General features: G+C 46.5%; 1 protein-coding gene across 3 annotated transcripts in view; it reads right to left on the minus strand.

Moving 5' to 3' along the window:
* The window catches only part of DARS2 (aspartyl-tRNA synthetase 2, mitochondrial), a 53,799-nt gene that overhangs the window by 7,274 nt on the left and 33,365 nt on the right, over positions 1–13,160 (minus strand). For 2 of the 3 annotated variants that reach the window (XM_083157300.1, XM_083157299.1), the window contains 7 exons: positions 12,682–12,788; positions 9,686–9,755; positions 8,752–8,931; positions 3,900–4,007; positions 3,023–3,193; positions 2,723–2,785; positions 681–833 (listed from right to left, as the gene is read on the minus strand). In XM_083157300.1, the coding sequence (XP_083013426.1) occupies positions 681–833; positions 2,723–2,785; positions 3,023–3,193; positions 3,900–4,007; positions 8,752–8,931; positions 9,686–9,755; positions 12,682–12,788 (852 nt within the window). The remainder of the gene's footprint in view (positions 1–680; positions 834–2,722; positions 2,786–3,022; positions 3,194–3,899; positions 4,008–8,751; positions 8,932–9,685; positions 9,756–12,681; positions 12,789–13,160) is intronic. The other variant, XM_083157301.1, reaches the window with a different exon arrangement.

Below are 13,160 nucleotides of genomic sequence, written 5' to 3' on the forward strand. Positions count from 1 at the left end.
TAGGGAAGGTAATATTATGGAAGTGACTTGGTTTCTCCAAATTTGGGTATAAAGATAGATCAGCCCTTTTTGTATGTAACTCAATGCCACCGTCACCATATAACGGAGGGTGCGGAAACGTACTTGTCCCAGTGATCCAGCACATGTCCCACACTGCACCCTGCAGAAGCCAAAGGTCCACATGTGTGTAATGATCAGGGATCCCTTACATATCAGCCATTGGTGTATCTATTGCTAAGGAAGTCTGGTGATTCTCAGTCTGACACTGAAATACTAACAGGAATTTACTGACACAGTTCAGTTACTTTTAATAGAACTTCAATTCAAAACACAGGAAACCCCATTGGCCAAGAATGACAAAGGTGATCATAAACTGGGATACAACTTTCCTCCGGGTACCATCATCTGTACATACAGGTCAGTAGGGAGAATACCAACTACTTATCCCAAAATATAGATGCTGCATTTGGAGGAATTCTCAGGTAAATCACGCCCCGCAAGGTATTTGTGAACCTGGATCAAAAACTGCAAAGATGGATTTTTAGAAAAAGCTACAAATCTATTGTGACTGAGCAGTGGCTTTTATCATACAGGATGCAGAGCAGTCTGTGTTCCCTGTCATCATTAGTGTTCTCTATGTACGGGTTAGCGCAGTATTTGGGACTGGAGAGTACACTCACAGTGGTGTCATGCTGCCCTGCCGCCAGTAGGAGGAGATCTTCAGCCTTCGCCCCAGTAGCTCCTGCAAGATCCTTCTGCTGGTCCTCGCTGAGATATTTACTCAGGAGAGATTTCCAGGATCCGTCTGGTCTCACAACCACAGCAATTACTTCCTGTGGGAAAAAATCACATATATATATATATATATATATATATATATATATATATATATATATATTAATGATGCTGCTGCTTCTAATCAGTGAGGTATGGTGTCACTACATTATGCACCCCCTGAATTATTACCAATATCGGTCACCAGTAACGTGCTGTATATATGTACTCTGCCTATAGCTTCATATGGGTAAGGAAGCCTTTGGTGACCTGTAAAAGGTTTATAACATGACAGGTGTTTGCAGCATATTATCCCTGGACTCCTGTGTTTCCAGCGGATGCTGCCTGGCTGAAGGGGAAATGTATTATTAGTTAGGAAATGTATTATTGCACTACAGCTGACATTGTCCCATGACCAGAGTAGTGATAGATCTAGGGTAGATACTGTATATTATACCTGCCCGGAACATGCGTGTATAGTGCTTCCAGCTTCACCTCATTCTACGTAATGTCCCACCGTAACACCTCATCTATGCGACATCCCACCGTAACAACTCATCTACGCGACGTCCCACCGTAACACCTCATCTACGTGACGTCCCACCGTAACACCTCATCTACGCGACATCCCACCGTAACACCTCATCTACGTGACGTCCCAACATAACACCTCATCTACGTGACGTCCCAACATAACACCTCATCTACGTGACGTCCCAACATAACACCTCATATACGTGACGTCCCACCTCATCTACGTGACGTCCCAATGGAACACCTCATCTACGTGATGTCCCAACATAACATCTCATCTACGTGACGTCCCAACATAACACCTCATCTACGTGACGTCCCACCTCATCTACATGACGTCCCAATGGAACACCTCATCTACGTGACGTCCCACCGTAACACTGCATCTACGTGACGTTCCACCGTAACACCTCACCTACGTGACGTCCTACTATAACACCTCATCTACGTGACGTCCCACCGTAACACCTCATCTATGTGACGTCCCACCGTAACACCTCACCTACGTGACGTCCCACCGTAACACCTCATCTACGTGACGTCCCAATGGAACACCTCATCTACGTGACGTCCCACCGTAACACCGCATCTACGTGACGTCCCAATGGAACACCTCATCTACGTGACGTCCCACCGTAACACCGCATCTACGTGACGTCCCACCGTAACACCGCATCTACGTGACGTCCCACCGTAACACCTCATCTACGTGACGTCCCACCGTAACACCTCATCTACGTGACGTCATACTGTAATACCTCATCTACGTGACGTCCCACCGTAACACCGCATCTACGTGACGTCCCAATGGAACACCTCATCTACGTGACGTCCCACCGTAACACCTCATCTACGTGACGTCCCACCGTAACACCTCATCTATGTGACGTCCCACCGTAACACCTCATCTACGTGACGTCCCACCGTAACACCGCATCTACGTGACGTCCCACCGTAACACCTCATCTATGTGACGTCCCACCGTTACACCGTGCCTACGTGACGTCCCACCGTAAAATCGCATCTACGTGATGTCCCACCATAACACCTCATCTACGTGATGTCCCACGGTAACACCTCACCTACGTGACGTCATACTGTAACACCTAATCTACGTGACGTCATACTGTAACACCTCATCTACGTGACGTCATACTGTAACACCTCATCTACGTGACGTCATACTGTAATACCTCATCTACGTGGGTTATGGTATTTTAGATCTAAAATATCTAGGTCTACAGTCATAAGGTCGACAGGGTCAAAAGGTTGACATGAGCTTCACATGATTTTTTTGGGTGTCTATGTCGGTATGGACACGTGTAAGTACCTGGTCCGCTCGCCATGCTTCGGGCACACTATTATATTCTCCCTCCCATAACACAGACTCCTGCCCCCTCTGCTTATACTGCACCTGCTTATACTGGTCCCGGATCATATCCAGCATTACATCCAGTGCTTTACCAGTGAGATGCTTCTGTAAGAGAAAGGAAAGTTAATACAAAAGGCATCCTAAACTATGTGGTGATTTTATAAGGTGAAGGAAATCTAGTCCCAATTACCTAAATACTCCTACAAGCACCAGGAAGGGAAGGTAAACAGGATTCTAGGCCTTACCAATAAATCCATTCTGCCCATGCCATAGGGAACACTGGAGCTTTGACAGTGGAGTATAAATGGGTGACTCGAAAAGCTGTGAATCGCGGTAATTTACCACTGCAGCCAGGGTGGGGCCAGGAGGAGGCCCCGATTTTTGGGAACCGTTTGGCCATTCCGGGACGGTAGGCAACCCTGCTTTATCCTTCTCTTGTTTTAAGCTTGACAGCTCTGTCTGTCTGGTTTCGCCTGTAGCCATAATCCCCAGCCTTTGCCTTTTATTCAGTATCTGTAGCATTTTGTAAAAAAAAAAAAATTGTATTTTTAGAACTTATTAGAACGTAATATTTGTATTATTTTTGTAATTTTTTTTCAGTTTGTCAATTTTTTGGGTATTGCATGACTCCCTCCAACAGGAAGTCACACCAGGAACCCAAGCACTCAGACGAGGTGTCATCCATCTGTGACATTTCCATCGAAATCCATCTAGTGAAAGGCCCAGAACATGTCCCCGGGTCAGAGGTCTGCCCGGTGTACACCAACCTACATCGGACAGAGGTCCCGGCCACTCCGATAGGCATCCAAGACCATTTGCCATCACTCTCTGAAGTTTTAATCCAAATCCATCCAGCATGAGGCCCTGAACATGCTCCCTATGCCCATGGGGTGCCCGGCATACACCTCTCTGTGGTCAGCTTCCGGATCCGAACACATTTATTTTTCTTAAACCCCATGTCCTCTACCCTCTCTATGTTATGCAACGTTGACATATTTTGCTTCCCTGACCACGGGTTCGGAATTGGGGGTTTTAGTGATCATGAACCTAATCTGTCCCCAATCAATCCCCCTTGCTTTGGTTTTGTCCAAATCGTTCCAACAATGTCCGAATACATACGGGACAAACAGACAAATAACAGACGGCAAATATGTACGAGATTACGTATAGAACATGGTAAAATGTATTCAATAAAACAGATGCAAAATGTCCCACTCACCGCTCCTTCTGGGACTCTGATCACTTTCACACAGCCGCGGGCTTTACCGAGGGCTTCCTGAACAAACTGCAGCTGGACCGTCCTCATTGGCGAAGTCACGTCAGTGATCTGAAGAAGGAAAGGACACAAGTGTCACTGGACCAAATACTACAGAAGCTGTTGGTACATGATCACAGTCACTCTACAGTGTATCCGTGTAACAGCAGCATTTACTGCATCTGATCAGCTGCCACTAGGAGAGCTTAGTTGTATCAGCACACCAGGAGCTGTCCTCTGGTATACACTAGTAGGAAAATACTGGCCTAGCCCCTGTGTGGTCTCCTTGATGGTACTCAGGAGTGCTGTGTGTGTGTTTGCCACAAAGTTAAATAACTGCAGCCGCAACATGCTATTGCGATAGAAATCTGTGTTATCATTGGTCTAGATGTGATGGACATTATGCTGCATTGATTGGAAAGGAGTGTAATGATCTGGGACATGTATGTTGGGTGCTGTATTGATGGGAGAGGGGTGTAATGATCTGGGACATGTATGTTGGGTGCTGTATTGATGGATGGGAGAGGGGTGTAATGATCTGGGACATGTATGTTGGGTGCTGTATTGATGGGAGAGGGGTGTAATGATGTGGGACATGTATGTTGGGTGCTGTATTGATGGGAGAGGGGTGTAATGATGTGGGACATGTATGTTGGGTGCTGTATTGATGGATGGGAGAGGGGTGTAATGATCTGGGACATGTATGTTGGGTGCTGTATTGATGGGAGAGGGGTGTAATGATGTGGGACATGTATGTTGGGTGCTGTATTGATAGGAGAGGGGTGTAATGATGTGGGACATGTATGTTGGGTGCTGTATTGATAGGAGAGGGGTGTAATGATGTGGGACATGTATGTTGGGTGCTGTATTGATGGGAGAGGGGTGTAATGATGTGGGACATGTATGTTGGGTGCTGTATTGATGGGAGAGGGGTGTAATGATGTGGGACATGTATGTTGGGTGTGAAATTGATAGGAGAGGGGTGTAATGATGTGGGACATGTATGTTGGGTGTGGAATTGATAGGAGAGGGGTGTAATGATGTGAGACATGTATGTTGGGTGCTGTATTGATGGGAGAGGGGTGTAATGATGTGGGACATGTATGTTGGGTGCTGTATTGATGGATGGGAGAGGGGTGTAATGATGTGGGACATGTATGTTGGGTGCTGTATTGATAGGAGAGGGGTGTAATGATGTGGGACATGTATGTTGGGTGCTGTATTGATGGGAGAGGGGTGTAATGATGTGGGACATGTATGTTGGGTGCTGTATTGATAGGAGAGGGGTGTAATGATGTGGGACATGTATGTTGGGTGCTGTATTGATAGGAGAGGGGTGTAATGATGTGGGACATGTATGTTGGGTGCTGTATTGATGGATGGGAGAGGGGTGTAATGATGTGGGACATGTATGTTGGGCGCTGTATTGATGGGAGAGGGGTGTAATGATGTGGGACATGTATGTTGGGTGCTGTATTGATGGGAGAGGGGTGTAATGATGTGGGACATGTATGTTGGGTGCTGTATTGATGGGAGAGGGGTGTAATGATGTGGGACATGTATGTTGGGTGCTGTATTGATGGATGGGAGAGGGGTGTAATGATGTGGGACATGTATGTTGGGTGCTGTATTGATGGGAGAGGGGTGTAATGATGTGGGACATGTATGTTGGGTGCTGTATTGATGGGAGAGGGGTGTAATGATGTAGGACATGTATGTTGGGTGCTGTATTGATGGGAGAGGGGTGTAATGATGTGGGACATGTATGTTGGGTGTGGAATTGATGGGAGAGGGGTGTAATGATGTGGGACATGTATGTTGGGTGCTGTATTGATGGATGGGAGAGGGGTGTAATGATGTGGGACATGTATGTTGGGTGCTGTATTGATGGGAGAGGGGTGTAATGATGTGGGACATGTATGTTGGGTGCTGTATTGATGGATGGGAGAGGGGTGTAATGATGTGGGACATGTATGTTGGGTGCTGTATTGATGGGAGAGGGGTGTAATGATGTGGGACATGTATGTTGGGTGCTGTATTGATGGGAGAGGGGTGTAATGATGTGGGACATGTATGTTGGGTGCTGTATTGATGGATGGGAGAGGGGTGTAATGATGTGGGACATGTATGTTGGGTGCTGTATTGATGGATGGGAGAGGGGTGTAATGATGTGGGACATGTATGTTGGGTGCTGTATTGATGGGAGAGGGGTGTAATGATGTGGGACATGTATGTTGGGTGCTGTATTGATGGATGGGAGAGGGGTGTAATGATGTGGGACATGTATGTTGGGTGCTGTATTGATGGGAGAGGGGTGTAATGATGTGGGACATGTATGTTGGGTGCTGTATTGATGGATGGGAGAGGGGTGTAATGATGTGGGACATGTATGTTGGGTGCTGTATTGATGGATGGGAGAGGGGTGTAATGATGTGGGACATGTATGTTGGGTGCTGTATTGATGGGAGAGGGGTGTAATGATGTGGGACATGTATGTTGGGTGTGGAATTGATAGGAGAGGGGTGTAATGATGTGGGACATGTATGTTGGGTGCTGTATTGATGGGAGAGGGGTGTAATGATGTGGGACATGTATGTTGGGTGCTGTATTGATGGGTGAGGGGTGTAATGATGTGGGACATGTATGTTGGGTGCTGTATTGATTGGAAAGGAGTGTAATGATCTGGGACATGTATGTTGGGTGCTGTATTGATGGATGGGAGAGGGGTGTAATGATCTGGGACATGTATGTTGGGTGCTGTATTGATGGGAGAGGGGTGTAATGATCTGGGACATGTATGTTGGGTGCTGTATTGATGGATGGGAGAGGGGTGTAATGATGTGGGACATGTATGTTGGGTGCTGTATTGATGGGAGAGGGGTGTAATGATGTGGGACATGTATGTTGGGTGCTGTATTGATGGGAGAGGGGTGTAATGATGTGGGACATATATGTTGGGTGCTGTATTGATGGGAAAGGGGTGTAATGATGTGGGACATGTATGTTGGGTGCTGTATTGATGGGAGAGGGGTGTAATGATGTGGGACATGTATGTTGGGTGTGGAATTGATAGGAGAGGGGTGTAATGATGTGGGACATGTATGTTGGGTGCTGTATTGATGGGAGAGGGGTGTAATGATGTGGGACATGTATGTTGGGTGCTGTATTGATGGGTGAGGGGTGTAATGATGTGGGACATGTATGTTGGGTGCTGTATTGATTGGAAAGGAGTGTAATGATCTGGGACATGTATGTTGGGTGCTGTATTGATGGATGGGAGAGGGGTGTAATGATCTGGGACATGTATGTTGGGTGCTGTATTGATGGGAGAGGGGTGTAATGATCTGGGACATGTATGTTGGGTGCTGTATTGATGGATGGGAGAGGGGTGTAATGATGTGGGACATGTATGTTGGGTGCTGTATTGATGGGAGAGGGGTGTAATGATGTGGGACATGTATGTTGGGTGCTGTATTGATGGGAGAGGGGTGTAATGATGTGGTACATATATGTTGGGTGCTGTATTGATGGGAAAGGGGTGTAATGATGTGGGACATATATGTTGGGTGCTGTATTGATGGGAAAGGGGTGTAATGATGTGGGACATGTATGTTGGGTGCTGTATTGATGGGAGAGGGGTGTAATGATGTGGGACATATATGTTGGGTGCTGTACTGATGGGAGAGGGGTGTAATGATGTGGGACATGTATGTTGGGTGCTGTACTGATGGGAGAGGGGTGTAATGATGTGGGACATGTATGTTGGGTGCTGTATTGATGGGAGAGGGGTGTAATGATGTGGGACATGTATGTTGGATGCTGTACTGATGGGAGAGGGGTGTAATGATCTGGGACATGTATGTTGGGTGCTGTATTGATGGGAGAGGGGTGTAATGATGTGGGACATGTATGTTGGGTGCTGTATTGATGGGAGAGGGGTGTAATGATGTGGGACATGTATGTTGGGTGCTGTATTGATGGGAGAGGGGTGTAATGATGTGGGACATGTATGTTGGGTGCTGTATTGATAGGAGAGGGGTGTAATGATGTGGGACATGTATGTTGGGTGCTGTATTGATGGGAGAGGGGTGTAATGATGTGGGACATGTATATTGGGTGCTGTATTGATGGGAGAGGGGTGTAATGATCTGGGACATGTATGGTGGGTGCTGTATTGATGGGAAAGGTGTTTTTGAACTTGCAGATGTGACAAATGTTTTTCTCCAACACTTTACAATCTTGTCTATATGCCCGTCAGTCTCAGCCTCTGAATACCGTGGGCTCCTTTATTTTCTGCAACACACTTTCTGCCTATCCTTAAACCATCATTATAAAAAGTAGCAAAAACCAACTATATAACACCATGTAATTGCCTCCAATATGTTGCTTATAATCTCCTACAAATACACCCCATTGGCCATTGAAATTTCACCAGCCCAATGGAAGGTGCAATGTCTCTGACCACGGCCTCCGATGTCCACGGCTATGCATCTGAACGCGGACACGCCTGTGACACTCTCATAACGCAACCCACTGAACGGCCAATGTTTGCTTCACTACTAACCACCTCCCAGTCAGCAGACTGCACAATGGAATAATGACTTACATTGGACGATGCTCCTTCAGCAACCACCGTTCTCCCACCCTCCCCCTCCTTGCCCACCCCTCAATCCAAGTATTTAAATCCAGAAAGAATGTAGCTGAATTATGCAACAATTGCCCTACAGTACCTACATTTTTAGTGATAATGAAAACAATGCTCCAGCGCACATCCATGCAATCATGTAACTAGGAACCAGAAGGACAAGTGTCGCACCTTCATCTGGAAGCGAGTGTCAGGTTTGTCAACGCCATAACTGCTCATGGCCTCCGCATAGGTCATAACCGGAAATGTATCAGGCAGCGATGCTTTCTCTTCAGGCCAGGAGTAACGCAGCAAGCCCTCCACCAGCCGCTGAATACCCTGCTGGTCTACAAAGGACATTTCAATGTCAACCTAGAGACAAAACACATGTTCAGAGTTAGATGAGCTCTATAAACTTCAGTTTGGGCACACCCTTGTGCACATTACATCCACCCCACCTGCAGCACAGCATGGGTCGCCTAGGTGCTGTTATTTTTTTTACTACCAAATCAGATCCAAGCCCATCGTGCAAACAATACGAGCTTTACAGAGAAGGATTCCTCAGTCCCTGCCCCAGTGGAATCTACATTCTGTCACATGCACTAGATACTTAGCACAGAGAGCAGAAGTGTGGCGGATAGGATTATGTGCTGACCGGTACTGCTGGATAATATCTCAGCTCTCGTTCAGATCAGTAAGAGAAACATCTCATTAACAGGTCATATACTCTGCACCATCTGGTATCCAGCGCACACCTGAGTGTGACCGACACATGTGATACTTAAACGTTCCAGGTGCCCTAGGCTAATACACATGGAGTTAACATAGGCCTCTAAAAAGTAATGATTGTGGTGTGTGAAGGAGACTTTGGCTTTAGGCTGCCCAGCTGGTTCTGCAGCACAATGTACATAAAGTAATGGTTAAATCGGTAAGTTACATTGGCACAGCTATTTGGCAGTCACCTTAAGAACTTTACTATCACCCGTCCCACAGCACATCGGGACAGGTGATAGCTAACACGCATGGAATAAATTAGGACTGAAATTTATTCCCCCCCCCCTCCAAAATCCTGGTGTCCCCTCATCAGCCTATTGGTTTATCAGGCACCGAATACCTAGTACTTTACCTGTGTAAACTCCGGCTGCCGGTCTGGTCTGGATCCTTCATCCCTGTAGCATCGGGCTACCTGGAAGTATCTGTGAGTAAGCAAACACCAACTTAATCATTTCTTCATAGAGTAATCCCTGGGAGATATAACTGACCTGGCCACTTTGGTCAGACCCAATAAAATCATACCATAATTACTGAATAGTAACCGTAAGATCCACCCCCACGTGCCTGCAGCTGTGTTCCTGTGGGCGTGTCAGACCAGTACTAATACTTATACTCTGATAAGCGGAGGGCACTTGCGTGCCTGTGGGCCATTACACGTGTCCTCTCCAGGGGACCTCAGCTGGGGGTGTGGTATTGGGGTCCGACAGTCGGGATCCCGACAGTCATTATCCCGCTGTCGGGATCCCGACTGGCCGGACCCAGACAGCATGGTGAGCGCAACTAAGCCCCTTGCGGGCTCGCTGCGCTCACCATGCTGCAGGCAGTTCTATTCTCCCTCTATGGGGGTTGTGAACCCCCACGATGGAAAATAGCCGGTGGCCGTCGGGATCCTGACGTCAGGTGAATGCTTGTCGGGATCCCGACTGTCGGGACCCCGTCCGGCACCCCTCAGCTGGGGCTGCGCGAGGAAATCTGAAGCCCCTGGCACAGCCAAGAACAGGACCGTCTTCTACCAGTTTGTGCTGCAGCGTTAGGATGGATGTGTGTCTTTTTGTATTCTGTTTTGTGTACTAATGCAAAACAATAATTTCACTTTAAATAGTTTTTTTTTCTCCAAATATATTAATTGCTCTCAGTTGATATTGATAAACAAAACCGTATCGATAACATTGACAGTGATCATTTTTATATACAGTGAGCCGGAGATGATCAGACCATATCAGTCCTTAAATAAATGTACTTGTCCAATTATAGAGTCGATCAGATCATTTTAAAACTAATAAAAGACTTGTAAATTGCTTTAATTATTATATTTTAAAACCATGCAAGGTCATACAATGCAAGTCTATGCTGGTGTAATACAAGGAAATGTTTATATTCTATTTTATATTGCTAATATGCTAGTACTACGTGCAGGGTGGCCAATGGTTGCACAGCTGTGTCCCATGTTAGGCAACCTTTACTACTGCAAGTCTTTTATTGTTCTGTGTGTATTGCTTCGGCTTCTGTATTATGGCCCTTTGTAAGTTACCGTGGACTCACTGTGGCACCTTATAAATAAAAGTACAATACTGATGATAACAATAATATTTACTATCGCTTTCTGGTTTATTCACATAGAACTGTATTTAACTCCTGTTCAAACTCTGAATTTCTAAGTAGAGCTTCTGTATTACATGGATCATCAACTGTAATTTATGTATAAGCTAGTTCCCAGCCCGTGTGACGAAACATCATAACAGTGCTGTCAGCGCCGGCGGCGGTGCGCGTCCAAATAGAGCAACATTTGAATTTCTCGGTTGGGTGCCATCTAGTGTCTGTTGATGTGCACAACACTTGAAACCCCCCCCCCCCTCCCATAGAGGTGAGGAGCAGTGTTAGCCTTTTATTATATAGGATAGTATTTTGGCTGTCGCTCCCTGGAGGCTTGTCTGTCTTTTCTAGATAAACCCTTCATTTTCCAACCCCCCAGTTGTTCCTCATACACTGATTTAGTCACTTCCTTTCAGTGTAGGATCTTATAATACAGTACAATACTACTCTCACCAAATTAGAGACAGTGACAAATGAAATAACAATGTAAAGGAACAAAAAAACAGATAGCAAATGCAATCAGAAATGACGGCCTCTCACATAAGAAATCAGATCAGTACATCCGGGCATGGGTTAGGTTGACCACTGAAGGTCGAAAGGCCTTAGATCGACACCTTAAATATCTCAACATGGGTAAGGTCACAGGCTAAGAAGTACGACCCAAGCATTAAGTTGACAATGGGAAGGTTGATGGTCTAAAGGACTTTTGGTACTTGTTTCCTAGCACGGTGCCAACGATTTTAATTGCATTGATCGGGACCTAAAAAATTGCGTCGATCGCATCGCATGCAACCAAATCGCATGCGATCGACACGATTTTTACATTGGAATCAATGTAAAATGGTCCCTGAGACCCAATTTTACATTGGGACCAATGTAAAATATACTGTACACCCCAATTTTTATTGCACCCCATTGTTAACGCCACCCCAGTATTGACGCCAACCCGAAGCGTGGCGAGCGCCACGAGCCCACGAGGGGCGGCGGTACGCGTCCTCCAACCTTTTCATACCCCCACTATCCACGGCGTGGAGTTGATCTTATAAAGTGTGGCGAGCGCACAGGTATTACGCGTTCCCTCCCACGCTTCAGGCTCAGTGGCTCGCTGCGCTCGCCACACTTTATAAAATCAACTCCACGCCGACGTGGATAGTGGGGGTATGAAAAGGTCAAAGGACGCGTACCACTGCGCTCGCCACGCTTCGGGTTGCTGTCAATAGTGGGGTGGCGTTAACAGTGGGGGGCCATTTCAAGTGGGTATACAATAAGGTATGTGATTAACCACGACGGGCGCCGTGCTAGGAAACAAGTACCGGAATTTTTCACGTTTTTTTAATCCCGAATGTCGACACAGTTAACATGGACACTGTCTAAGTGTACAGCTGCGCGCGCCATGCTTTGGGCACGGTGCCTCGCTGCGCTTGGCACTCTATTTTTAATACTCCCACCATGCCGTAGTGGATGGTAAGGTATAAAATACCGCCTGTCAGCACATGTCGGCAAAAAGAGGTTAAAAACTCATGTCGACCTTTGACTGTCTACCTTCCCATTGTCAACCTAATGCTTGTGTCGACCTTCCAACCCTGTTTACCTTACCCATGTCGACCCAATGCATGTGGACATTAATAGGGATGAGCTAATGACCGTGTCCCCAATAAAGTACACGTCTTACTCATGTAAGATATAGGAGCACCTGCCCCAATGAGCTTACACACAGCAGAACGTGTGACTGGTTTCCATGGCGCCGGATCTCACCTGTCCAAGCCACCAACCATAAGTAGCTGCTTGAATTGTTGCGGGCTCTGGGGTAAGGAGTAAAACTTGCCATGCTCCTGGGTTGGCACTACAAACTCCTTGGCACCCTGATAACAGAAAGAATGGGTGAGTGTTAAATGTTTTTAGTACCAATCAATGAATTGCTCTGGATACAACTTTATAGCTCTATACACAGATAGAGAACCCATATAATAGTCATATACTGCACTAGTTCCCAACACCACAGTAACATCAGCGCTGGCAGCGGTGTATGTCCGAATGGAGCAATACATGAACTGCTCCGTCAGGCTCCATGTAGTGGCCACCTGCATGCAAAATACTTGAATACCCCCCTCCCCTATAGAGATGATGAGCAGCATTAGCCTTTTATTCTTTTATTATATAGAATGACAGCTTGTGAGCAGGGCCCTCCTACCTTTTGGTTTAGACACTAAGGAGAAAGTAGAGTTAGGCTGCAG

Source organism: Crinia signifera, chromosome 8, assembly GCF_055691185.1.
Source record: "Crinia signifera chromosome 8, ASM5569118v1, whole genome shotgun sequence".
In the NCBI taxonomy this organism is placed as follows: domain Eukaryota; kingdom Metazoa; phylum Chordata; class Amphibia; order Anura; family Myobatrachidae; genus Crinia; species Crinia signifera.